The following is a 26,147-nucleotide window of genomic DNA, read 5'->3' as shown; positions in this document are numbered from 1 at the left end:
GACTCTTGCTCTATTTTATACTACACACCAACAACTAAATTAGGATTTTCCTCTTAACAGAAACCCTCCTCTATCTCCTAGAGCCCTGGCACTTCTCAGGTAGTCTCTCACTGTCAATGTCTTAGTCTCCACAGGAATGACTGCTGGGTCTTCACTGTTTCCTTCTTGGCAAAAAAAAAACAACAACTCCATGGACGTTCATGAGCTCTCACCACCTTATCCATTGCAAAAGCAGCTATCTGGCAAGTATCTTGTCTTTCCCCCCACTTAAATGAGTGCTCTGGCAACTATTTCCAGTATTTCTCTCCAATCTGACTCCCAATACCCAGGAATTTCCCACAGTCATACCGTGCACCTTGCCATCATCCGGACTGACCTATCATACAGACTTGAACTTTCTACACTCTGACCATAACCTCTCCTTTCAGTTGTTTTATTACAATTCACCTTCCACAACTTCACTGGAACCACTAGTCCTTCATTCATTCAAACCACCAGCTCCATTCAGGTATTATTTTCTTCTCTTCCTAACTTGGAGATCATAGTTCATTCAATCTCTTGCTCAACCTTTACCATCAATTATCTTCACCTTTCCTTGTCTCACAAAAATCAGTGTTAACTACATGCTACCAATGACTGTAATCCCAAATTAAATGCAACGAGGATTTGACGTTCACTGTCAGTACAACAGGTGTTTGGATACCTGTCCAAAAACCAACATATATATACAACCTTGTGGCCAAAAAGAAGGAAATAGTGTCCTTTACAGGGTCATGGATGGAACTGGAGGCCACTATCCTTAGCAAACTAACACAGGAACAGAAAACCAAATACAGCATGTTCTCACTTGTAAGTGGGAGCTAAATGATGAGAAAACATGAACAAAGAGAGGAGAACAACACACAAGGTGGCCTATCGTAGGGTGGAGGGTGGCAGGAGGGAGAGAATCAGGAAAAATAACTAATGAGTACTAGGCTTAATACCTGGGTGATGAAATAATCTGTTCAACAAACCCCCAGGCACAAGTTTATCTATATAACAAAACTGCACATGTATCCAACTTAAAAAACACACACACACATATACACACACACACACACACACACACAACTACATGTCTCAGTTTCTGTGGTAATCCCTGTGATGCTTAACCTAACTGCTATCAATGCCATCAGATGTTCTATCTCCTCTACCTCCATTATCGTTTCTACATATCTAATTCAAACAAGTACATCAAGGTTTCAGTATCTGTATACCTCTCTCCCCGCTACTACAGGTCATTTGTTCTACATTATGCTTCTAGCACATTGTGCTGGGCATAGGGAAAACATGAACGGAACTGGTGGAAAAGAATAAAGCTCTATTTATTTATTTAGAGACGGGGTCTCACTCTGTCACCAGGCTGGAGTGCAGTGGCGCGATCTCGGCTCACTGCAACCTCTACCTCACAGGTACAAGTGATTCTCCTGCCTCAGCCTCCCTGAGTAGCTGGGAATATAGGCGCACGCCACCATGCACAGCTAATTTTTGTATTTTTCATAGAGACAGGGTTTCACCATGTTGGTCACGATGGTCTCGATCTCTTGACCTTGTGATTCACCCGCCTCAGTATCCCAAAGTACTGGGATCACAGGCGTAAGCCACTGCACCCGGCCACTCAAGTTTTAATTCAGGCCTAAAAAAGATTCTAGAACAAAGATAGGCAGGAAGTGAATCAAATTCAAAAGTGAGTTTATATAGATGTTAATTAAAATATTAATAATAGTGCATTTCTGGCCAGGTGTAGTGGCTCATGTCTGTAATCTCAACACTCTGGGGGGCTGAGGCAGGAGGATCACTTGAGCCTAGGAATTCAAGACTACCCTGAGCAACATAGTAAGACCCCATCTATATTTTAAGACCAAAAAAAAAATTTTTTTTTTTAATTAAAAGAAATAAAAATAGTGAATTTCTAACTTACCATAGCAACATCATCTAAAATGCTCTGGGGTGAACTATGAGCCATAACCTAAAAGAGAAAAATAATTGTCACATTAAAAATAAATAAAAATTAACAATATAGTCAAGAAATTTTAAGGTATGAATCCTCAAATTCAGACAGGAATTTCTTGTGACTAAGGAACCATTCTATAAATGTTTTAATTTTCAGAATATCATTCTTCAATGAAAGAGGCACCAAAACCTGGAATCTTAATCTCTATAGTGGTCTGTAGTCTAATTTTAAGTCAAATCTGACACAAGTTTTTTTTTTTTTTGAGACGGAGTCCTGCTCTGTCACCCAGGTGCAGTGATGCTATATCTCAGCTCACTGCAAGCTCCGCCTTCTGGGTTCACGCCATTCTCCTGCCTCAGCCTCCCAAGTAGCTGGGACTACAAGTGCCTGCCACCACACCTGGATAATTTTTTGTATTTTTAGTAGAGATGGGGTTTCACCGTGTTAGCCAAGATGTTAGCCAGGACGGTCTCGATCTCCTGACCTCGTGATCCGCCCGCCTCAGCCTCCCAAAGTACTGGGATTACAGGCATGAGCCACTGCGCCCGGCCTTGACACAAGTTTTAATGCCACAATAATTACAAGTTAGAGAAGGCAGAGTAAATTTACTGTTCATATCAAAAGAGCACTGCTAGCAGAAAAATACCTTAGCTATACCTTTATAGAAATACGGTGTTTCTACTATGTTAACTGTTTTATTAAAGTTAAGACTATGTTTTCAGGAGACAATGGGAAGATATACCTTAGTGGTTAAGAGCATGGGTTTCAAAGGCTAGACTCAGTATACAACATAGCCAAGACACAACCTCTCCTTAAACCTCAATTTCTTCATGTATAAAATGGGTATAACATTCATGACAGACACATTCTAACAGTGTTATGTTAAAAGAAGTTTTTCTTTTTTTGAGACAGAGTTTCACTCTTATCGCACAGGCTGGAGTGCAATGGCGCGATCACAGCTCACTTCAACCTCCGCCTCCCGGGTTCAAGTGATTCTCCTGCCTCAGCCTTCAGAGTAGCTGGGATTACAGGCGCCCACCATCATGCCCACCCTCTTTTTGACTTTTTAGTAAAGACGGGGTTTTACCATGTTGGCCGGGCTGGTCTCGAACTCATGACCACAAGTGTTCTGCCCCGTTGGCCTCCCAAAGTGCAGGAATTACAAGGCTTGGGCCATCACCTTGCTAACATTTTACAGAACTTTATCTTCGGCTGGCATGATGGCTCACGCCTTGTAATCCCTGCACTTTGGGAGGCCAACGCGGGCGGATCACTTGAGGTCAGGAGTTCGAGGCAGATCACTTGAGGTCAGTTGGAGACCAGCCCGGCCAATGTGGTGAAACCCCGTCTCTACTAAAAATACAAAAAATTAGCCTGGTGTAAACCAAACACTGTATGTTCTCACTCATAAGTGGGAGCTGAACAATTAGAACACATGGACACAGGGAGGGGAACATCACACAGCTGGGCCTGTCGCGGAGTTGGGGGCTAAGGCAGGGAGAGCATTAGGAGAAATACCTAATGTAAATGATGGGTTGATGGGTGTAGCAAACCACCATGTTACACCTATGTAACAAACCTGCACATTCTGCATATGTACCCCAGAATTTAAAGTATAATTAAAAAAAAAAAAGAAAGAAAGAAAAAAAAATTAGCAGGGTGTGGTGGCATGTGCCTGTAGTTCCGGCTTCTCAGGATCCTAAGGCAGGAGGATCACTTTAGGCTGGGCGTTCAAAGCTGCAGTGAGCCATGACTGCGCCACTGCACTCCAGCGTGGGGGACAAAGCAACACTCCGACTCAAAACAAAAAACAGCAACAACAACAACAAAAAACAAACAAAACACAGTATCTGCCGAGAACACAGCCTGTCAGTCAATAAACACTGATCGTTACTATGATATGAAACGAACTATTTTCATCCTATCCAAAGGATGGGTGACTGACAAAGGAGTTGATGGGAAAAGCTATTGGCTATGACCATAAAATCTCAACATAATTATTCCAACCAAGACAAGAAGAAGATGGCACAGCATTCTCAGGGGCAGAAAGAGAGCACACAATTGGCAGTAACGAGCAACTCCATCCTCCTTGACCCACAGAAAGAAAAACACATGGTGTGCAGAGTCTGAAGTTACATAGAAGGGTTCATTAAAACAAACATAAATCTGCATCCACTGCAGTGAATAATGAAACACACCAAAAATAAAAATAACTTTTAAAAAGCAGATATAAATCACTTAATTGAACCTAAACCATCATGCAACTTGACTCTGTAAAATTTCTGCTCTTTTAAAAAGTGTCTAATATTTTAATATATAAAATAAAAGCTGGCATGGAAGAGAATAGAAGACTAACCTTAGAACAAACAAAATCAACTAATGTAGCTTCCTCTTCACCTATATATTCTATGATTTTCTTATTAATCCATGGTCTAATTCGACGTTCCATCAGTATCTGCAAAACAAAGCATGGTTACTGAATTAAAGAATTGTAACTTGCGACACAGTTATTAAAGCTTCATGATTTTTCCTGAGACTAAAATATAATGTTAATTTACAAGTTGAACTAAGACAGATATGTATCAAGATACAATCATCTGCTTTTAATAAGTCTTCAAGTACCACCAAAAATTTTTCCATTATTACTAATTTCTTGACCATGGCATTGAGTTGGTGTCAAGATGATCATCCCTACTTATTTGTCATTAATAGAATCAAATGAGGTTTTTTCTTCTTCAAATGAATTTTTATGGCATATTCCAACTGTTCCCAATAACATGATGAAATATAATTTCCCACTCACAGAATCCACAATAGACCAATCCAGGGGATAAGCGAAGAGCTCAGGTTTGGCTGTAGGGATTTTCTCAATGAGACTCTTAATGTGTTTACGCTTTTCTTCAGTGTTTACAGTGCCTTTGGCTGCATTTTTATCATCTTCACCATAATCCAAGGGAACCAGTTTCCTTTTTCGGGGTACGTCATCACTGTCTTCATCCTCAAATTTGTTAAAGACACTATCTACAGGCAGTTTCTTTCTCTTCACAGAATTAGGCTGACCAGGACTATTGGAAGCACCTACAGTAAAAACACTCTCTTAGCATGATGACTTAATTTCCAAATGTTTCATTTTACAACCCACCATCCCTCAAAAGCAATGCAAAATATACTTCCACAAATCTTAGAGAAAGATCCCAACTGTAAAAAATAACTCACTACTCACAAGTGCTAGAAAATTAAACTTTTCACTTCTTCTCAGAACTCGAGGCAGCTGCAGATATAGGAGCACTAGTAAAACTATGAAAACAATCGTGAGCTAAAAAGGCATTTTTTAGTAATCTTCTATCTACCTAACCAAGCACAAATACATATTTTTTTCCTTAAAGCACAATACAGGTATTTGCAGGGGTGAAGGGAAGAAAATAAAGAAGGAAGGAAATGCTAACGTACCCAGTTTAAGACTTAGTCCTATTTTTGGCCTATGCTCCTCAGGTTGTTGTTGATCTGGTGAGTTTTCATGAGGAATAATAATACCACAGGGAGACTCATCCCCAGGAGTGTTAGGTGTTGCATTGCCACTGGCAGAAGAAACAGACGGAGCAGAGCTGATAGGCCTCAGAGTAGGTTTCAGACAAGGCTTTTGCTCTGGCTCCTCTTCCTCTTCCATGGGTTCTTCTCGTTTTTCTTCTTTTTCTTGCTTTTCTTCTTCCTCTTCTTCTGATTCTGGCTCTTGCTTTATTTGTGGCTGCCTGCGCCTCTCGGCCTCTTGTTCCATCTAAAACCAAAACAATAATCTGATTAACTACAACTCTACACCATCCAACTTGATTTTTGTTTTGCATTATCTCTTGTAAAATGCCTTTATGAAAAGAGAAAAAGCCAGGCGTGGTGGCTCACGCCTGTAATCACAGCACTTTGGGAGGCCGCGGCAGGCAGATCACCTGAGGTCACGAGTTTGAGACCAGCTTGGCCAACATGGTGAAACCCTATCTCTACTGAAAATACAAAAATTAGCCAAGTATGGTGGTGCGAGACTGTAATCCTAGCTACTCAGGAAGCTGAGGCAGGAGAATTGCTTGAACCTGGGAGGTGGAGGTTGCAGTGAGCCTCGCAGAACTGCACTACAGCCTGGGCAACAGAGCAAGACTCCATCTCAAAAAGAAAAAAGAAAAAAAAAAAAAAGGACATGGGCAGTGGCTCAATCCCGGGTAAAACAGGAAAACCCCATCTCTACAAAAAAGCATAAAGAAGTTAGGCACTCTGCTCATGCTTGTAAGTGTCCCAGACACTCAGGAGGTAGAGGCCTGAGGACCACTTGAGCCCAGGAGGCAGAGGGTGCAGTGAACCAAGATTCCACCACTGCACTCCAGCCTAGGCAACAAAGCCAGACTCTGTCTCAGGAAAATAAAAAAAGGCCGGGCACAGTGGTTCGCGCCTATAATCCCAGGACTCTGGGAGGCCAAGATGGGCGGATCACTTGGGGTCAGGAGTTCAAGACTAGCCTGACCAACATGGTAAAACCCCGTTGCCACTAAAAATACAAAAATTAGTCAGGAGTGGTGGCACATGCCTGTAATCCCAGCTACTCGGGAGGCTGAGGCAAGAGAATCCCTGGAGCCTGGGAAGCGGAGTTTGCAGTGAGCCGAGATGACACCACTGCACTCCAGCCTGGGTGACAGAGCGAGACCCCATCTCAAAAAAATAAATAAATAAAAATAAAAATACAAAAATTAGCCAGGCAAGGTGGCGTGCACCTGTAATCCCTAATACTAACCAGCTACTTGGGTACCTGAGGCAGGAGAATTGCTTGAACCCAGGAGTCAGGGGCTGCAGTGAGCAGAGATCACACTATTGCACTCCAGTGTGGGCAAGAGAGAGAGACTCTATCTCAAAACCAAAACAAAACAAAAAACAAAAAAGGACACAGCTTTATTTTAAATACAAAACACTGGCCAGGTGTGGTAGCTCACGCCAGTAATGCCAGCAACACTTTGGGAGGCTGAGGCGGGTGGATCACCTGAGGTCAGGAGTTCGAGACCAGCCTGGACAACATGGTGAAACCCTGTCTCTACTAAGAAAACACAAAAAATTAGACAATCCCAGCTACTCCAGAGGCTGAGGCAGGAGAATTGCTTACACCTGGGAGGCAGAGATTGCAGTGAGCCGAGATCACGCCCATTGCACTCCAGGCTGGGCAACAAGAGTGAAACTCCATCTCAAAATAAATAAATAAAAAATAAAAATAAAAACAAAATACTTTGGCAATAGAGAAGGAATTTAACTCACAAAAAGTAAGTGTCAGAGCAAATTATAGGAAGAACAGGTTCAACTACAGAAATAACAGATTCTAGCAAACTGGCATTAGAAGACATATGATACGCCAGGCGCAGTGGCTCAAGCCCGTAATCCCAGCACTTGGGGAGGCTGAGACGGGCAGATCACGAGGTCAGGAGATCGAGACCATCCTGGATAACACGGTGAAACCCCGTCTCTACTAAAAAAATACAAAAAACCTAGCTGGGCGAGGTGGCGGGCGCCTGTAGTCCCAGCTACTCGGGAGGCTGAGGCAGGAGAATGGCATAAGCCGGGGAGGTGGAGCTTGCAGTGAGCTGAGATCCAGCCACTGCACTCCAGCCTGGGCGACAGAGCTAGACTCCGTCTCAAGAAAAAAAAAAAAAAAAAAAGATATACAATAGAATGGCCAGGCGCAGTGGCTCATGCCTGTAATCCCAGTACTTTGGGAGGCTGAAGCCAGTGACCACTTGAGGTAGACCAGCCTGGCCAACATGGTGAAACCCTGTCTCCAACTAACAATACAAAAATTAGCTGGGCATGGTGGCGGGCACCTGTAATCCCAACTACTTGGGTAGCTGAGCCAGGAGGATAACTTGAACCTAGGAAGCAGAGGTTGCAGTGAGCTGAGATCGCACCACTGCACTCCTGCCTGGGGAAGACAGAGCCAGACTCCATCTAATTAAAAAAAAAAAAAAAGACATACAAAGAAAACAAATGAATAAGACATCCGCAGGATGTTTAGAATGAAGTTGTAAATCAACTAATACTGACAACTTGTGTAATTAAAGAAAAAGTACTAATAACGTTCCACAAAATAGCACATTACATGGAGCATAAAATGCATTTCCCTTAACTATAAATTAAACTGCATCATAGTTGGCTTTAATATGATATGATAACCTTAAAACAAAATCATGTGGATGGTATAGTATCTTACCCTCTGGAGCTCTGCATCTGGATCTGGATGCCCTTCTGCCAGAAGGCGCTGCCTGATTTCCTCAAGCTCCTCCTTCTCTCTCTTCCTATCTCGTTCATCTGCTTCCATTTCCTTTTCTCTATCACGCAACCTTTTCTGAAGAGCACTTCCTCTGTAAAAGTGAATGATAAAAGGCTTCATTTAATACTCAGATCATTGAGCAGTACACATGACATCTCCAGCAGCACCTCTTTTCAATACTACAACCTGCATGCTAAGAGGTTAAAGAATGTCTTAATGTTCTGTATCTACAGAACACACCAGAGTGTGTTCTCTACCTATAAATGTATAACAAATAAGCATTATCTTGTCATTTACCACTATGTTCCCTTCATCCTTAAAGTAATTCTAATAAATGTTTAAAGAAGTAAAATAGTCGCTTTCAGAAAGAGAGCTCACATTTTGTGCCTATTTCACAAGGAATACCCAACAAATAATTTTCGTTTCCCTAGATACCAACCTAAAAAAATACATAAAGTAGCATTAGTAGCACTGAGAGTTCTGTAACCCCAATTTATTCACTCGTAAAAAATATCTCAGAAAGTAGTGCAGAATCAACAGAAAGCAGAGGTTCTCTCCTATCTAGCAGTTCATTACTTCTCAGAATGTTGACGTTATACATTGCCACTTTATGCTTCTAGCCTTCAATGATTTTACTGATTTCATGGCATTTTCTACAAAGCCAAATCCCTGGCACTCTTTAAATTTAAGCAACTAATTACAATGCTTTAATTATTTTGGCTATATTGTATTAAACTATATTAAGTATCTTCATTATGATTGTATCATGTCAGACAAATTAGATAAAATACTATAGATAAAACAGAACTATAGATAAAACAGTATCAAGACACTGTCTATATCCCCAGGGAACTTACAGTTTGGATGGAAGGAAGAGCAAAACAAGCAATTTTGCCATAAAGTCGTAAATATTAGAATGAGAGTAGTTTGAAAATGCCATGGGAACAAAGAATGAGAGAAGGCAGTTGTCACAACTCTTACTTCACAATAATGTATCAATTTGGAGATAGGGTGAGAGACAGGAGCTCAGATTGCTAGGAGACCAAAATTTCTAGACAAACCCAGATAGTTACAGAGATTAGTTGTAACTTGCTATAAAAATTGGACCTAGCAGACAGGTGTGGTAGTCCACACCTATAGTCCAACCTACTCAAGAGACTGTGAAGGGAGGATTGCTTGAGCCCAAGAGTTCAAGGTTACAATGAACTATGATCATGCCACTGCATTCCAGCCAAGGTAAGACCCTGTCTCTAAAAAACATCAAGAAAAAATTTAAAAAATCAGACCCACTTACAACACACAAAGATAAAAATAGTATTATTTGATATAATACTATCATGGGCTCCCCCACTGCACAAAAGATGCATAGAAACGTTGATACTTTTCTGATAGCTCTTTTCTCTGAAGAAAACAGTGTATTCGCTATAGAAGTAATTATTACACGGAATGTGAAAGTTTCTTGTTTTCTTTTTCTTTTTTTTTTGAGACGGAGTCTCGCTCTGCCGCCCAGGCTGGAGTGCGGTGGCCAGACCTCAGTTCACTGCAAGCTCCGCCTCCTGGGTTTACGCCATTCTCCTGCCTCAGCCTCCCGAGTAGCTGGGACTACAGGCGCCCGCCAGGTCGCCTGGCTAGTTTTTTGTATTTTTTTAGTAGAGACGGGGTTTCACCGTGTTAGCCAGGATGGTCTCGATCTCCTGACCTCGTGATCCGCCCGTCTTGGCCTCCCAAAGTGCTGGGATTACAGGCTTGAGCCACCGTGCCCGGCAAAGTTTCTTGTTTTCTTATTCCACTTAGTGAACCTGCATCATCAACTGTGAGTATGGGAAAATACAGCTAATAAAAAACCAAGTATGAGTCCACAGAACAAGCCTTCTTTACCTGTAATATTTGGGGTCATCTCTATCATCATCATAGTCTTCTAAGAATTCTTTTAGTCGTTTAGCTTCTTTGGCCTTTGAGGAAATAAGGACAATGTATAAAAATAACATACAAGTAATAAAGATTACCCTTCCCTTTTTCGTGTAAACAGATTTTTCGGACTCAGACATCAACCAAGAGTAAGGGGAAGATTTATAGGAATTTCTCTTCACATAATTTTAGGAAAAACGTGGCCGTTTCAATAAATGAAACTACAGTCTCTCCTGGATTCCAGAATTTAAACCATATTTATAAATGTATAATGTATCCAGCTATTTGGTTTAAATAAACTTGTTGGGCTAGACTGGGAAATGGTATTTTTACTATTTTCTATAGAGAAAATATTTTCTAATTTAAGTTGGAGCTATCTGCACAGCTCTCTCTCTACAGTTGTACATAAAATGTTTTTACTGTAAAATGAGATAAAATAGTTTGGTGTAAAAAAAAGATTTTTCTTATCCCCTTAAATTTTATTTTTCACATACTTCATATATTAATTATAAGTCACATTAGACATTTTAAATTTTTTACCTCTAAGAAAAGTCTGAATGAGGACGTATCTGTAAAATGCAAACCACATACATATACTACGCTACAATAAATATGCTCTTTGAATATAATCTTCAAAATACAATACCTAAGCACACCAACAAAACTGGAGATTATCTTATTAAATGAAAAATACGGCTCACGCCTGTAATCCCAGCACTTCGGGAGGCCAAGGCAGGCAGATCATTTGAGGTCAGGAGTTTGAGACCATCCTGGCCAACATGGTGAAACCCCGTCTCTACTAAAAATACAAAAATTAGCTGGGTGTGGTGGCACACGCCTATAATCCCAGCTACTCGGGAGGCTAAGGCAGGAGAATCGCTTATCACTTGAACCTGGGAGGAGGAGGTTGCAGTGAGCCAAGATTGCACCCGCTGCGGGGGTGGCAGAGCAACACTCTGTCTCAAAAAAAAAAAAAAAAAAAGGTATATACATATATATGTATATATGTTTACATGTATGTATGTATATGTTTTTTAACTCCATTTTTCAAGTAGATGATACTATAAGAAATACTTTTTAAGAAATGCAGAAATTTAAGGCCGGGCGCGGTGGCTCAAGCCTGTAATCCCAGCACTTTGGGAGGCCGAGACGGGCGGATCACGAGGTCAGGAGATCAAGACCATCCTGGCTAACATGGTGAAACCCCGTCTCTACTAAAAATACAAAAAACTAGCCGGGCGACCTGGCGGGCGCCTGTAGTCCCAGCTATCCGGGAGGCTGAGGCAGGAGAATGGCGTGAACCCGGGAGGCGGAGCTTGCAGTGAGCTGAGATCTGGCCACTGCACTCCAGCCTGGGCGACAGAGCGAGACTCCGTCTCAAAAAAAAAAAAAAAAAAAAAAAAAAAAAAAAAAAAAAGAAATGCAGAAATTTAAATCATGTTCATCAATCAATTTAAAGGTTAATGCCTACCTAACTCTAAACTGATAGCAAACAATCCGTGAGATAAAATGAATCTCTTACTCTTAACTTACGGAATTTCTATTACATCTAATAAGAACAGTTCAACAATTTTAAAAATATGCAGATTCTTAAAAATAAGTAACTTTTTGACTTAAATATTACTATATGACAAATTTACTTTGATGGTATACAGAAAGATAACTTTGGATGCAGCAAAAATTTGAAAAGAGGAAAAAAGATTTTGGTGTACTTAAATTGGCTCAAAATGCTCAAAATACATAAAAATTAAATTATCCATGAACAGAGAAGCATGTGCATTTCAATTATTAAGTTACTTGTAGTCAGCAGTAAAGATATAATCTGACTTTATACCTGAAAAATCACTTACTTTAGCCTAGAATCTTACCATTTCTCTTCTTCTTTCTTCTTCTCTTTCAGCTTCTTTCTCATATTCTCGGGTTTTCTTTCGTTCTCTGATTTCCCAATTCTTAAGGCGCTAAAAAAATTAAATTTTGAAAGCTTTAAAAGTTTATACATAGCGTTCTATAAATTTTGGTTAACCTATTAAGGGATACCAAGATAAGAATAAAAGCATTTGTTCAACTTACTTCTTGATAAGCAGCTTCTTTCTCTCGGAGTTTTCTTTCAAGTTTTCTTCGTTCATATGCATCTTCTTCATCTTCTTCTCGGTCCCGTTTTTTGTCTTTTTCTCTTTCTCGCTCCCGTTCCCTCTCTCGCTCTCTCTCTCGCTCCCGTTCTCGTTCTCGCTCTCGTTCTCTCTCTCTCTCTCTTTCCCGCTCTCGTTCCCTTTCACGATCTCTGCTTTTTTCTCTAATGTAAACAAAATATTTTACAAACCTGTCAGTCTACTTTCTGTTTTCAAGACCAAAGTAAAGGAGGACAACATACATTATGAAATAATATAAAATCTCACAGGCCAGAATCTAGCACTTGATTTCCATAGAACTATATAACCTCTTCTACACTCATGAGAAAGACATAAATTGCAGTCCCAAATCCTAAAATGCATTCTAATATCGATGTTAATGCTTACTGGTATGTCAGAAAACAAATACAATCTAAATATAAAATAGTTACAAATCATTAAAATGAATGATTAGTTAATGCCTATCATATACTGGAATAATAGTTAATCCCCTGATGGTATAAAACAGAAAAAAGGAAAACTGTTAATTCCCAAAAGAAATATGAAGGACTAATGAATATGTTAAGAGACAGTAAAATAATCTTTTGTTAAAAAAAAAAAAGAGAGATAGTTTAGCTTACTAGTAATCAAGGAGTAAGTGCTGGCAAACGTGGAAAACAGAATTTTGACATGTTGCATGGATTAAGTTAGAACTTTTGTAAGTATCAGCACTGAAAGTCCTCAAATATTTAATTAGAGTGATAAAATCTAATCCCAGCATTTTAAGAAGCTGAGGCAGGAGGCTTGCTTGAGGCCAAGAGGCATGGTGGCACGTGCCTGTAGTCCTGGCTACTCTAGAGGCTGATGTGGGAAGATCCTATGAGCCCAGGACTTCGAGTTTACGGTGACCTATGATTGTATCCCCGCACTCCAGTCAAGGTGATGGAGCACGCCTGTCTCCAAAAAAAAAAAAAGTAGTAAAACCAAATTGCAGATTATATATAGTATGGTGCCAAGGATCTAATCAAATAACTGTATGTATGTGTATTTAATATGTATATGTGAAATATACTCTTCATGGATACACTTATGCCATAAATATGAGAGATGGATTTTATTTTATTTTGTTTTGTTTTGTTTTGTTTTTTTGAGACAGAGTCTCACTCAGTTGCCCAGGCTGGAGTGCAGTGGCCAGATCTCAGCTCACTGCAAGCTCCGCCTCCTGGGTTGACGCCATTCTCCTGCCTCAGCCTCCCGAGTAGCTGGGACTATAGGCACCCGCCACCTCGCCCGGCTAGGTTTTTTGTATTTTTTTTAGTAGAGACGGGGTTTCACCATGTTAGCCAGGATGGTCTCGATCTCCTGACCTCGTGATCCACCCGTCTCGGCCTCCCAAAGTGCTGGGATTACAGGCTTGAGCCACCGAGCCCGGCCCGAGAGATGGATTTTATACATATCAACCTCTCAATGACTGTATCAGGGATGGACAGAATGAAATAATTTTAATGCCTACTAAAGGTTGAGCGCTCTGGGCTTCCAGTTCCAGTTCTAGCAATTAGGTGAAATGACCTAAAGTGGAACTCCCTCCAGCCAGAATCAAATAAGAAACTGCAACACAGTAATGTATATTTTAAAACTAGCTTGAAGAAAAAGGAGTTTTTTCTCTCTTCCTTGCTTTCTCCTCTTCCTTTGTTCATGTTTGCTATACCTCATTGCTCAACAATGAGATGACTCATCAAAATAATTCAATATAAGGCTGGGCGTGGTGGCTCACACCTGTAATCCCAGCACTTTGGGAGGCTGAGGCGGGCAGATTACCTGAGCTCAGGAGTTCGAGACCAGCTGGGCAACATAGTAAAACCTGGTCTCTACCAAAAAAACCTCAAAAATTAGTCCAGGACAGTGGTGTGTGCCTATAGTCCCAGCTACTCGGGAGGCTGAAGCAGGAGAATTGCTTAAGCCTGGGAGGCAAAGGTTGCAATGAGCCAAGACTGCACCACTGCACTCCAACTTGGGTGACAGAGCAAGACCATGCCTCAAAAAAAAAAAAAAAAAAAAAAAAAAAAAAAAAAAATCAATATAATTTAAAAATTTTAAATAAAAAATAAAACCGTCCAAAGAGTAAAATTACTAGGAGCCAGAGGTAGAGGTAGATAGTAAATTTATAGATAGAAAGATTAAGCTGTGGCAGTGCAGTGGGCTAAAAAGCCAAATAAAAATGCTAGGAGCTAAAAAGATGTGGTGTTACAGTTGATGTCTCAATATACAGAACTTCAACGAAAAGAACAACTTAAAAAATGCCCACGGACCCAGGGAGACAGCAGGGAGTCATGTCTGCCCAGAATACTGAGTGGCCACTGTGTTTCTATAAAAAGTGGCTTCAGACAGAAATTAACCAGAGTTGAAAATTATTACTTTCACCCATAGTGAGTGAGTGTGTGTGTGTGTGTGTGTGTGTGTGTGTGTGTGTGTGAGAGAGCATGAGAGACAAAGAGAGAGAGACAGACAAAGACCATGTTGTCTCTAAAAAAAATTATCAGGCCGGGCGCAGTGACTCACGCCTCTAGTCCCAGCACTTTGGGAGGCTGAGGCAGGTGGATCACTTGTGGCCAGAGTTCAAAACCAGGCTGATTAACATGGTAAAACCCCATCTCTACCAAAAATACAAAAAATGGTGGTATGAACCTGTAATCCCAGCTACTTGGGAGGCTAAGGAATGAGAATCACTTGAACCCAGGAGGCAGAGATTGCAGTGAGCCACGCTCAGCCACTGCAGTCCAGCCTGAGTGACAGAGTGAGAACGTCTCACACACACAAAAAATCCTCTCACTCCATGAATGCAAATGGTACTCTGGAGGACTACCCGGTAGTTCTGTAAAAGCTATCAGGAAACAGTAACTTCTGTAAAGACTTACCTTGATCGACTCCGATCCTTATTACGATCTGAGCTCCTTTCTCTATCCCGGTCACGATCTCTCTCTCGATCCCGATCTCGGTCTCTCTCTTTCGTCCGGTCACGGTCCCTATCCCGTTCTCGTTCCCGCTCCCGTTCTTTCTCCTTTTCTCGTTCACGTTCTCTTTCCCTTTCTCGTTCCCGTTCTCGCCTTTCTCGTTCCCTTTCACGCTCCCTCTCTCTTTCTCTCCGTTCTTTCTCAATTTCCTGTCTTTCTTTTTCCTTTTTGCCTTTCTCTTCTTCCAGTTTCTAGAAACCAATAAAAGCACTTTTAGAGTTAACTCTGTAGCTCCAGTATTCAGATTTTTCCCGGCGCAATGCCCAATATTGGGAACAAAAACACCAAACCACTGATACACTAATATTAAATACTTGTGGTTTTATGTGACAAATTAAACTGAAGCAATCACAAGACTAGAAAGATTTCGTGCAAAACCATATACTCTACACAGACCAGGAATCTCCAATCTTGGATGCTGGGAGATTGTGTCAGGTGTGGCTGGCCACTCAATGACTATGTACTAACTAAAATGAACATGAAGAATGTGGTGGTTCGAAATATTTTCTATAAATACTATCACTGGTTAAAACTCAACTCTGTCCATTATGGATTTCTGTAAATCCACAAGATGATTAATACTAATTAAAACCCCAGACTGTGCATTACCTCAAGTTGAGGGTTTCAAAGGGCAAGTGGTACAGAAGAATACCTATAATGCAACTAAATAATCTCTGCCCTCTGATTTGCCCACCCTCCAAAAGAAACACAAGCTGAACTCAGCCAAGAACTGCCTTATTATCTATGGAAACATTTACTCCCACCATTACAAGATGGACAGCCCACCAAATACAAAAAGTTTGAAAATCACTCACTTCAAGCAAAATATATGTAACTGTAATAGTTTCATTTAAAATATTTAAAAGCAATACACTTATGCCCATTATGCCTGTAAGACAATGAAAATATATTTACAATGATAAATTCATCCTTGGAAGGAACGATTGTGCATTAACTTACAGATGCTGTGCTAGGACATGGATCGCCAACACTGGATTAACCTTGCCTACAAGCTATGTTTCTGGGAGGAAGAGCAAGTACATGGTTCACAAATAAACCAAATAACAAAGTCAGACCAAGTTTGTACCCTGAAAAGATTACCAGTGTACCACATGGTTTCTACACAAACTCAGAAAAAAATATCCCAAACAGGTAAAACAATACAAAACAAAACACATTTATCCCTTTTGTTTCACCGAAATGAAATTTTAAACTGCAACAATAAAATGTGCATTTTTCTTTTCTCAGTCATGTAATGCATTTAAAACAACTTTAAAAAGCAATCTTACCTGTCAGATACTCTCTTTCTCTTCCTCATGGATCAGAGAACTGATAGCAGGTTATGAAAGAAAAGCTAACGTATGAGCAACATATTCAGTTGCTGTGCCAGTCTGTATTGAAGTAGAATGCAGGCAAAGCCAAAACTGAATACATTGAAATTACAAAGGGATGAAATGAGATGACAGAAAGAGGACAGAAACTGACAGCTATTAAAGGGGGAAAAATCTCATTTCTGAAACAGTTCTAATGAATATAAAAATTTATATTGTAAAATGAGGCTAGACTATATAAAACTTACCTCAATGGCATACACTTATAAAGAAATTTGTTTATTTCTGAAATAGATACTTACAGAATATTTTAGCTGTTCCAATACTAATTTTCTTGTAGAATTCCTCAATTTTTAATTCTTGCTTATTTCACTGTGCTCTTTATATTCAGTAATATAAATAACCATTTGTTTCAGAACTCATTTCAAAAGTTTGATTCTAAGTAAATGAAAAAGTGAGTGAATCTAGTCCATACTGTTTCCTAAAGTTTATATATGAGAGATATATATACATGTATATAAATATATGTATACATGTAAACATATACATGTATTTTTTTAAATAAAGATTGGAGAAGGGAAATGAGGCGAGTCTAAAATTACGTAAGAAAGTAATGAAGAGGAAAGGACAGATTTTTAAAAAATCATAAATCTTACCTCATTCTCTCTTCAGACTCATCCGTGCTGTAAATGGACGCCCCCTGCCACGCTGATACCCTGACAGTCTGTGGTTATTTAATAAACTCATACCAAAACATGCAAAGGTTCACTGAGCTCATTTTTTGTTACTAGAGTTTCAAACAACCCTTTTAGCCAAACCACCCAATAAAAAAAACTGTTTTGGTTTTTCATTTTGGTCTCTTTGTATTTTGAAAAGACATTCTGAAAATTCAAAACATCCCTCCGGTGAAATAACACTAAGGCAGTACAATGCCTGGCAGGTCCCCAAACTTTAAAGCAAATATGTTTTCTAATTTTTCTTAAAACATGATTTCCTCATAATTTACCAATAACATGACAGGGTTTAACAAATAAATAAAAACAAAAAGGGGGTAAACCACACACACAACCATATACCATTTTTAAGCTTACTCGGTCCTGAATTTGAGTATTATACCTAACCAAAATTATTCATCTAAAATGATTTCCCATAGACCACCTTTTCAACTCTCAAAATTAATTTTGGGAGAATTATGTTTGTGCTCTCAGACACATTTAATTCTTGAAAAAGCACCGTGTATATGAGCGAGGGCTGGGCATCTGGATAGTAAGTGTTCAGCAGCACTGATTCATTGGCATTATTTGTGAACTACAGATTTTGAAAGCAATGGGAAAAAGTAAGAATAAAAGAGAAAATGAACATTTAACATTTCACTGAGTTAAAGATCTCTCAGTCTATCAGTAAGAACCAGCAACACCTTATTATCTCTACCATCAAAATACATGTCATGCAGTGTTTGCATTGCACCGTCCAAAAGCATCATTTTCAACACCAGCGAACATTCACAGATGCACTGTCATTGAGAGAAGCTTCAAATAGGCAAAACTCGTGAGTGGGATTTACTATGCATAAATACCCATTTCCAAGCCAGTTACCCCTTTGCATATTTTTCTGAGGGGGCATCCATAAATATAATAAAAAACAGAAGCTCATACTTACATCCTATTCCTTGTTACTTTCCAAGCTGAGAGTTTCATCTTGCATTAGTCACCATATGATCTCTATCATAATGGTGGGGGTCAATGAATAGATTAGCTTTATGGGAATTTACAGTTCTTCCATGCATCTAAAATTTGGTAAGTCTGGTAACCACTGACCTACTTTTTAAAATCTCCCCCACTCAACTTAAATCTATACAAATATAAAATGTAAATTTTAATCTCAGCTCTCTAAAGAAAAGGTAATCCTAAGATCAAGTTAAATAACTGCCCCCAGAAATACACTACAGTGTATGTTATCCTGCTGCCCCCTGAATCTAATTTAAGTCTGACCTTGATGTTTATGTTGAAATCTAAAAATAAAATTAGCTTCTATTCATATTAAAGTGAGATGACTGCAGAATAGTCAGTAACTGAAAAAACTAAGCACAATATGTCAAGGACCACTTTAATATGGTATTGGTCTTCTGTTTCTTTTTTCTATCTAAATATCAATTAAACCTATAAAAAGCATTTAAAATTATATTCTAATTTAAGGTTGTTTTTTTGTCTCTTTGCTTTGGATTCTGTAAAAAGTCTAGATTGGTATCAAGTGAAAAGACAAGAATACTACCTTATGTGTGTCTCTGAATTTGCTGATCTCTCGAGATATCAGGTCTCTTTTGTCTTCTTCCATTTCTATAGCATTTATATCCTCCTAAAAGAAAACGAGCAAAGGAGCAAATGAATAAAGAACAACCTACTTCAATATAAACAGTTAAAGGTTAGATATTCTGTCTCAAAGAGTAAATAAGTAAATAGAACATCCACAATAACAAATCTAACAATCTAAAGTTAAATAGTGAAAAATCACAAAGACAAGAATGATAAATCAACAATCAGCAGTAAACACAGTATTGTCAAAGCCTACAATTTAAACGAACCTTAGTGATGAGTGGATAAGGGATCAGTGGGGCCACTGGAAATCTGCGGAAAATCTGCGAAAAAAATCCACCAAGAATCTTTTTTAAAAGAGAAAAACAGAGCTCATACTACTCTGCAAAGCAATGCCCTATACATTTATGACATGAACAATACAGTACGCTTTTGTGACAATTTCTTGATTTCAAATTACTCGGGAATGAAAGTGATTTCACTCTCTTCACAATAACTGATCACACACCACCTCCTCTCTGGATACTCGAACACCCCCAAGAAATGGAAATATAGAAGGTGATCTCATAGTAGCAGGGCTTTCTAATCATACCAACAATATTTACCCATAACTCCTGCCACAGAGGAAGATTTTATTATCTCCTCCCAATCCATATCAAACAAATATGTTATTTTTTTCCTTTCCCACTAATGAAGAAAGAAAAAGAATGAATTCTACAGGCCTCAATTACTCTGTACCTTACTGACCCTACCAATTACCATTCCTAATAGAATACACCTCATTAGAAAAGTTATGGGTCGGGCACGGTGGCTCACGCGGATCACGAGGTCTGGAGATCGAGACCATCCTGGCTAACACAGTGAAACCCCATCTCTATTAAAAATACAGAAAAGCAGCCAGGCATGGTGGCTGAGGCAGGAGAATTGCTTGAACCCAGGAGGCAGAGCTTGCAGTGAGCCAAGATTGCAGCCACTGCACTCCAGCCTGGGCAACTGAGTGAGACTCCATTTCAGTGGGGGGGAAAAAAAACCAAAAAAGAAGTTTTATGGCCAAATGAGGAAATACATACCAAATAATAAAAATGTATCTGGGGCCGGGCGCGGTGGCTCAAGCCTGTAATCCCAGCACTTTGGGAGGCCGAGACGGGTGGATCACGAGGTCAGGAGATCGAGACCATCCTGGCTAACATGGTGAAACCCCGTCTCTACTAAAAAATACAAAAAACTAGCCGGGCGAGGTGGCGGGCGCCTGTAGTCCCAGCTACTCGGGTGGCTGAGGCAGGAGAATGGCATAAACCCGGGAGGCGGAGCTTGCAGTGAGCTGAGATCTGGCCACTGCACTCCAGGCCAGGCAACAGAGCGAGACTCCGTCTCAAAAAAAAAAAAAAAAAAAAAAAAAAAAGTATCTGGCCACAAAGAAAACTGAAGATGGCCTAAAAAGGCATTCAAATTTAAAATAATATAAAATGTAACCATCCATTCATAACTAATCATAATATATACACCACGTAGTATTTTTTTTTATTATATAATGGATGCATATAAAACACTGGCTATGAGTGGGTCACGCTTGTAGTCCCAGCACTTTGGAAGGCTGAGGCAGGCAGATCATTTAAGCTCAGGAGTTCAACACCAGCTTGGGCAACATGGTGAAACCCCATCTCTACAAAAAACACAAAAATTAGCTGGGTATGGTGGCACATGCCTATAGTCTCAGCTTCTCAGGAGGCTAACACAGGAGGATCACTTTAGGACAGGTATTCAAGGCTGCAGTGAGCCGTAACTGCGCCACCATCCTCCAGTTTGGGTGACAAAGCAAGATACTGTCTCAAAAACATAAATAAATAAAACAAAATACTTCCAATACTTGTGGGATTTTTTTTTCTTACTTTACAGACAGGGTCTCGCTCTGTGGCCCAGGCTAGACTCAAGCTCATGGGCTCAAGTAAACCTCCCCTCAGCCTCCCCAGCTGCTGGGACTACATGTATCATCCACCACTCCTAGTTTCTTCCATTATTTTTAAAAGACCATTTCCTATAATTTATCTAAGTTTATCCAAAGGAAATAAGTATAAGAAAACTAAACTTTTTCTTCAACCTGGACTGCCCACTGTTCAATTCGCTTAGGGCGATAAAGAGGTAGCAATCAATTCACTGAGGAGGAATGTTTCAAGTTGTACTGCTCTTTCAGAATCCTCCAGTTTGATTCTTCAATACCACTATTGTTCAGGGAGGGGAATGCAACACAGTTTATAAAGAAAGGCAGCTAAAAATTAAGAGTGGGTGGAAATCTTCAGTGAATCAGATCTGGTTTCTTGCTTAGAACAGAGACAGAACAACCATAGGCAAACAAAGTAAAATAAGAGTCAGGCGCAGTGGCTCACGACTGTAATCCTGACACTTTAGGAAGCTGAGACAGGAGGATAACCTGAACCCAGGAGTTGGAGACCAGTCTAGAAAACATAATGAAACCCTGTCTCTGTAAAAAAGTTTAAAATGTATTTTTAATATATTTTTTAAAATAATTAAAAAAAAATTTTAAGGCTGGGAGTGGTGGCTCACGCCTGTATCCCAGCACTTTGGGAGAATGAGGCAAGTGGATCCCTTGAGGGATATACGGCATATAACCCATGCGCATTCTCCCATATACTTTAAAACTTCTCTAGATTACATACAATGCCCCACAGAACCCGAGAGGCGGAAGTTATAGTGAGCTGAGATTGCGCCACTGCATTCCAGTCTGGGAGACAAAGTAAGCCGCCATCTCAAAAAAAGAAAAGAAAGAAAAAAGAAAACTGACATGTAATCAAAGCATAAGAGTGATATCATAAAAAACAAATGGTAGAAATTATATGTTGTTGTCAGAACACATACGTCCTCCTTCTTTTCCTTCTTCTTCTTCCTGGGGTGAGAATCAGATTCCTGTGAGGGGGCATTTAGCTCACTGGAGTATTCACGAATTAAAACTTCAATAGCTCCTTTAATCATCTGATCTCTCCTCTTTGTTTCTTCATCCAAGGCTTCTTCATCGTCATTAGTGACAGTTTCTGGCCTTGCATTCTTAAAGAAAACAGCAAATTCAGGGGAAAGAAAAATCAAGCAAGAAAATCAAAATCACTCTACGACAACAGTTAATAAACATACATGTTTTCTCAAAAACATCTCTGTAGTCCTAGTAAACACAGAGTTGGTTTTGTTCTTAACATCATAAAAGCTTCATTTTTTTTTAATTTCACTATTCCTGAGATACTAGTTCATTTTCATTTTCTTTTTCTTAATAGCTAAAAAATTCTGGCCCCTAAATTTCAGGACTAGCATACTATATAACACATCTGCAAACCATTCACAAGTTTTCAGACTGTTTTGCTCAACAGGTACACAAATAGTAACAACTGTACGTAATAGTTCATTCTTTTAAACAGATACTAAATGGCTGAAAATTCAGTTATGCAGTAAAGGCAAAATACGATTTTAAGTTAATTGTGAAAGCTACCGCACAGAATAAACAAAATTGTATGTAGATTAAATAAACAAAAACATCAGATTGCTAAATACACCAAAATGCCAGAATCAGGAGTTTAGGGACTGAAATGATTTGCTTTCTATGAGTTCCTACAATGCAAGAATACCACTTATAGAAACCATACACTTACAACACTAACAAGGAATCAAGGTAACTATTTATAGGTCTTTATCAGTAATTTTCTGGCCAGGCGTGGTGGCTCACTCCTGTAATCCCAGCACTATGGGAGGCTGAGGGGGGGCTGGATCATGAGGTCAGGAGTTCAATCAAGACCAGCCTGGCCAACATGCTGAAACCCCATCTCTACTAAAAATACAAAAATTAGCTGAGTGCGGTGGTGCATGCCTATAATCCCAGCTACTCAGGAAGCTGAGGGAGGAGAATTGCTTAAAACCGGAAGGCAGTAGTTGCAGTGAGCAGAGATTGCGCCACTGCAATCCAGCCTGGGTAAAAGAGCGAAACTCCATCTCAATAATAATAATAATTTTCTAAGAAGTCTAGATTATTCCCTCTCTGTGGGGGAAATTGTTGGCTTCTAATGTGCTACAATAGTGGTGCGTGCCCCAAAGTTTTTAAAGACTTACTTGGTAAACATATACTGTGCACATTTTCAGATACATACAAGAACCATGCTCATGTGCATACATGCCTGGGTCTTGGTCATAATTCCTGCAACTCTATTCAAGGTGAGTTTCATGCCTTGTGGCTCCTTAACAATGTAACTTAGCACTAACTTTATAAGTTGACCACCAGCATTCTGAAAGCTGTCTCCAATGGGTATATATTCAACAAACATTTTATTTCTTTTTTTTTTGAGACAGAGTCCCGCTCTGTCGCTCAGGCTGGAGTTGCAGTGGCCAGATCTCAGCTCACTGCAAGCTCTGCCTACCGGGTTTACACCAGTCTTCTGCCTCAGCCTCCAGTGTAGCTGGGACTACAGGCGCCCGCCACCTCGCCTGGCTAGTTTTTTTTGTATTTTTTAGTAGAGATGGGGTTTCACCGGGTTAGCCAGGATGGTCTCCATCTCCTGACCTCGTGATCCGCCCGTCTCAGCCTCCCAAAGTGCTGGGATTACAGGCTTGAGCCACCTCGCCCGGCCAACATTTTATTTCTTAAATTAATTTGCTCAATTCTTTTTTTTTTTCTTGCTCTGTTGCCCAGGCTGGAGTGCAGTGGCACCATCTCACCTCACTGCAAGCTCCGCCTCCTGGTTTCACGCCATTCTCCTGCCTCAGCCTCCGGAGTAGCTGGGACTACAGGCGCCCGCCACCACGCCTGGCTAATTTTTTTGTATTTTTAGTAGAGACGGGTTTCACTGTGTTAGGATGGTCTCAATCTCCTGACATCGTGTTCTGCCCGCCTCGGCCTCTGAAAGTGCTGGGATTACAGGCGTGAGCCACCGCACCCAGCAACAAATTCTTAAGAGCGTACCGTGAGAAACATGCTGCACTTAGACGGAGTAAAATTCAAATTGAAAAACGCGCTCTTCTCCTCAAGCTATACTAATACAGAGTAACAGATGGGTTATGACACAGACAACTTAAATATAAGGCATTACATGTTATTATAAAACTAACCACTTGGCAGGGCACGGTGGCTCACGCCTGCAATCCCAGCACTTTGGGAGGCCAAGGCAGGCGGATCACGAGGTCAAGAGTTCAAGACCCGCCTGGCCAGCATGGTGAAACCCCATCTCTACCAAAGTTACAAAAAATTAGCTGGGCATAGTGACACATGCCTGTAATCTCAGCTATTCGGGAGGCTGAGGCAGGAGAATTGCTTGAACCCAGGAGGTGGAGACTGCAGTGAGCCGAGATCACGCCGCTCCATTCCAGCCTGGGAGACACAGCAAGACTGTGTCTCCCTGCCGCACAAAAGAAAAAAACTTGCTCCTGTAATCCCAGCATTTTGGGAGGCTGAGGTGGGCGGATCACAAGGTCAGGAGTTTGAGACCAGCCTGACCAACATTGTGAAACTCCGTCTCTACTAAAAAAACACAAAAATTCCCAGCCAGGTGCAGTGGCTCACAAGGTCAGGAGATGGAGACCATCCTGGCTAACACAGTGAAACCCCGTCTCTACTAAAAACACAAAAAAATAGCCAGGCATGGTCCCAGCTACTTGGGAGGCTGAGGCAGGAGAATCACTTGAACCCAGGAGGCAGAAACTGCAGTGAGCCAAGATCGCGCCACTGCACTCCAGCCTGGGCGACACAGCGAGACTCCTTCTCAAAAAAAAAAAAAAAATAAAATAAAATAAATCCGTATAAACCCTAAACTGAGTATTGTTTCCACTGTAAACCAACATTTAGGTATCAATATGGCTATTTTACCTGAATTAGAGATAAAAGCATTTGGAATTAACTAATTCACATTTTTAGAAGAAAAGTTTATTAACCCAAAAATCTTAACTGATTGCTAATATTAAAAAAAAAAGAACTGGCCGGGCGCGGTGGCTCAAGCCTGTAATCCCAGCACTTTGGGAGGCCGAGACAGGCGGATCACGAGGTCAGGAGATCGAGACCATCCCGGCTAACACGGTGAAACCCCGTCTCTACTAAAAATACAAAAACTAGCCGGGCGAGGTGGCGGGCGCCTGTAGTCCCAGCTACTCGGGAGGCTGAGGCGGGAGAATGGCGCAAACCCGGGAGGCGGAGCTTGCAGTGAGCTGAGATCCGGCCACTGCACTCCAGTCCGGGAGACAGAGCGAGACTCCGCCTCAAAAAAAAAAAAAAAAAAAGAACTGATTATGGTAGATGATCAGGTTAGAAAGATACTCCACAGACTGGCAAGTTTCATCTAAAGCTCTATCTCTGGAATATCAACCATATACAATTTTCTGATTTCCAGTTTCTTATACTTCAGAAACCAGATGGCTGGGCACGGTGGCTCACACCTGTAATCACAACACTTTGGGAGGCCTAGGTGGGTGGACCACCTGAGGTCAGGAGTTCAAGACTAGCCTAGCCAACATGGAGAAACTCATCTCTACTAAAAATGCAAAAAATTAGCCGGGAGTGGTGGCGGGTGCCTGTACTCCCAGCTACTCAAGAGGTTGAGGCAGGAGAATTGCCTGAATCCAGGAGGCTGAGGTTGCACTCCAGCCTGGGTGACAAGAGTGAGACTTTGGAGGGTGAAGCGGGAGAAACCAGAAAGCATATTCAGTAATACTGGGAAACAAAAGGTCAAGGATTCAGCCATATAGGAAGCTGACAGATTATCTGTAATGTTTACATGGCCCACCTAGTTGGTTCTTTTCAGAGAAACTAAAATTTCAATAGTAAAGCTAGTGGCTGTGAAGTTAAACAGCTCTGCTGGGCTCATTCTTTGACAATGAGTTCTAGAATCCAAAGTACAAACCTTTTAAAAAACTTAAGGAAATGCAAAGTTCTTTCTTTTGAGAAAATGTAGACTCAACTAGGCTAATTTCCAGACAAAGATGTTCACCTGCAGCAGCTGTCCTCTATTAACAGGTTCTTTCCAGAGAGTAACTGTGTTTCCAGCACTTGTCAGTGTTCATTCTTGAATATATGGTTAATAACTGTGACTTGTGACATACAAGCAGATATACTGACTCCTATACTATTTTTGCTGGACAGCCAGAAAGCAATAGGACGTGAACTAAATTAGCATGGCCACCTCACACAGAATACTTTTACTACTAAAGGTCA

General features: G+C 40.5%; 2 protein-coding genes across 5 annotated transcripts in view; both read right to left on the bottom strand.

Moving 5' to 3' along the window:
* LOC104656358 (nucleophosmin-like) overlaps positions 1 to 26,147 on the bottom strand; it is a 560,652-nt gene that overhangs the window by 435,811 nt on the left and 98,694 nt on the right. The window lies entirely within an intron of this gene.
* RBM25 (RNA binding motif protein 25) overlaps positions 1 to 26,147 on the bottom strand; it is a 68,881-nt gene that overhangs the window by 5,825 nt on the left and 36,909 nt on the right. The window contains exons 7-18 of the mRNA XM_030931546.1: positions 21,830 to 22,015; positions 19,225 to 19,278; positions 18,915 to 18,998; positions 15,217 to 15,503; positions 12,264 to 12,486; positions 12,062 to 12,151; positions 10,164 to 10,237; positions 8,226 to 8,376; positions 5,444 to 5,768; positions 4,797 to 5,071; positions 4,350 to 4,448; positions 1,961 to 2,008 (exon numbers count right to left, since the gene is read on the bottom strand). Of these exons, the coding sequence (XP_030787406.1) occupies positions 1,961 to 2,008; positions 4,350 to 4,448; positions 4,797 to 5,071; positions 5,444 to 5,768; positions 8,226 to 8,376; positions 10,164 to 10,237; positions 12,062 to 12,151; positions 12,264 to 12,486; positions 15,217 to 15,503; positions 18,915 to 18,998; positions 19,225 to 19,278; positions 21,830 to 22,015 (1,896 nt within the window). The remainder of the gene's footprint in view (positions 1 to 1,960; positions 2,009 to 4,349; positions 4,449 to 4,796; positions 5,072 to 5,443; positions 5,769 to 8,225; positions 8,377 to 10,163; positions 10,238 to 12,061; positions 12,152 to 12,263; positions 12,487 to 15,216; positions 15,504 to 18,914; positions 18,999 to 19,224; positions 19,279 to 21,829; positions 22,016 to 26,147) is intronic.

This window comes from Rhinopithecus roxellana, chromosome 5 (assembly GCF_007565055.1).
Source record: "Rhinopithecus roxellana isolate Shanxi Qingling chromosome 5, ASM756505v1, whole genome shotgun sequence".
NCBI lineage: Eukaryota > Metazoa > Chordata > Mammalia > Primates > Cercopithecidae > Rhinopithecus > Rhinopithecus roxellana.
The sequence above is the reverse complement of the archived record's forward strand: the minus strand, read 5'-3'. Positions and strand labels throughout refer to the sequence as shown.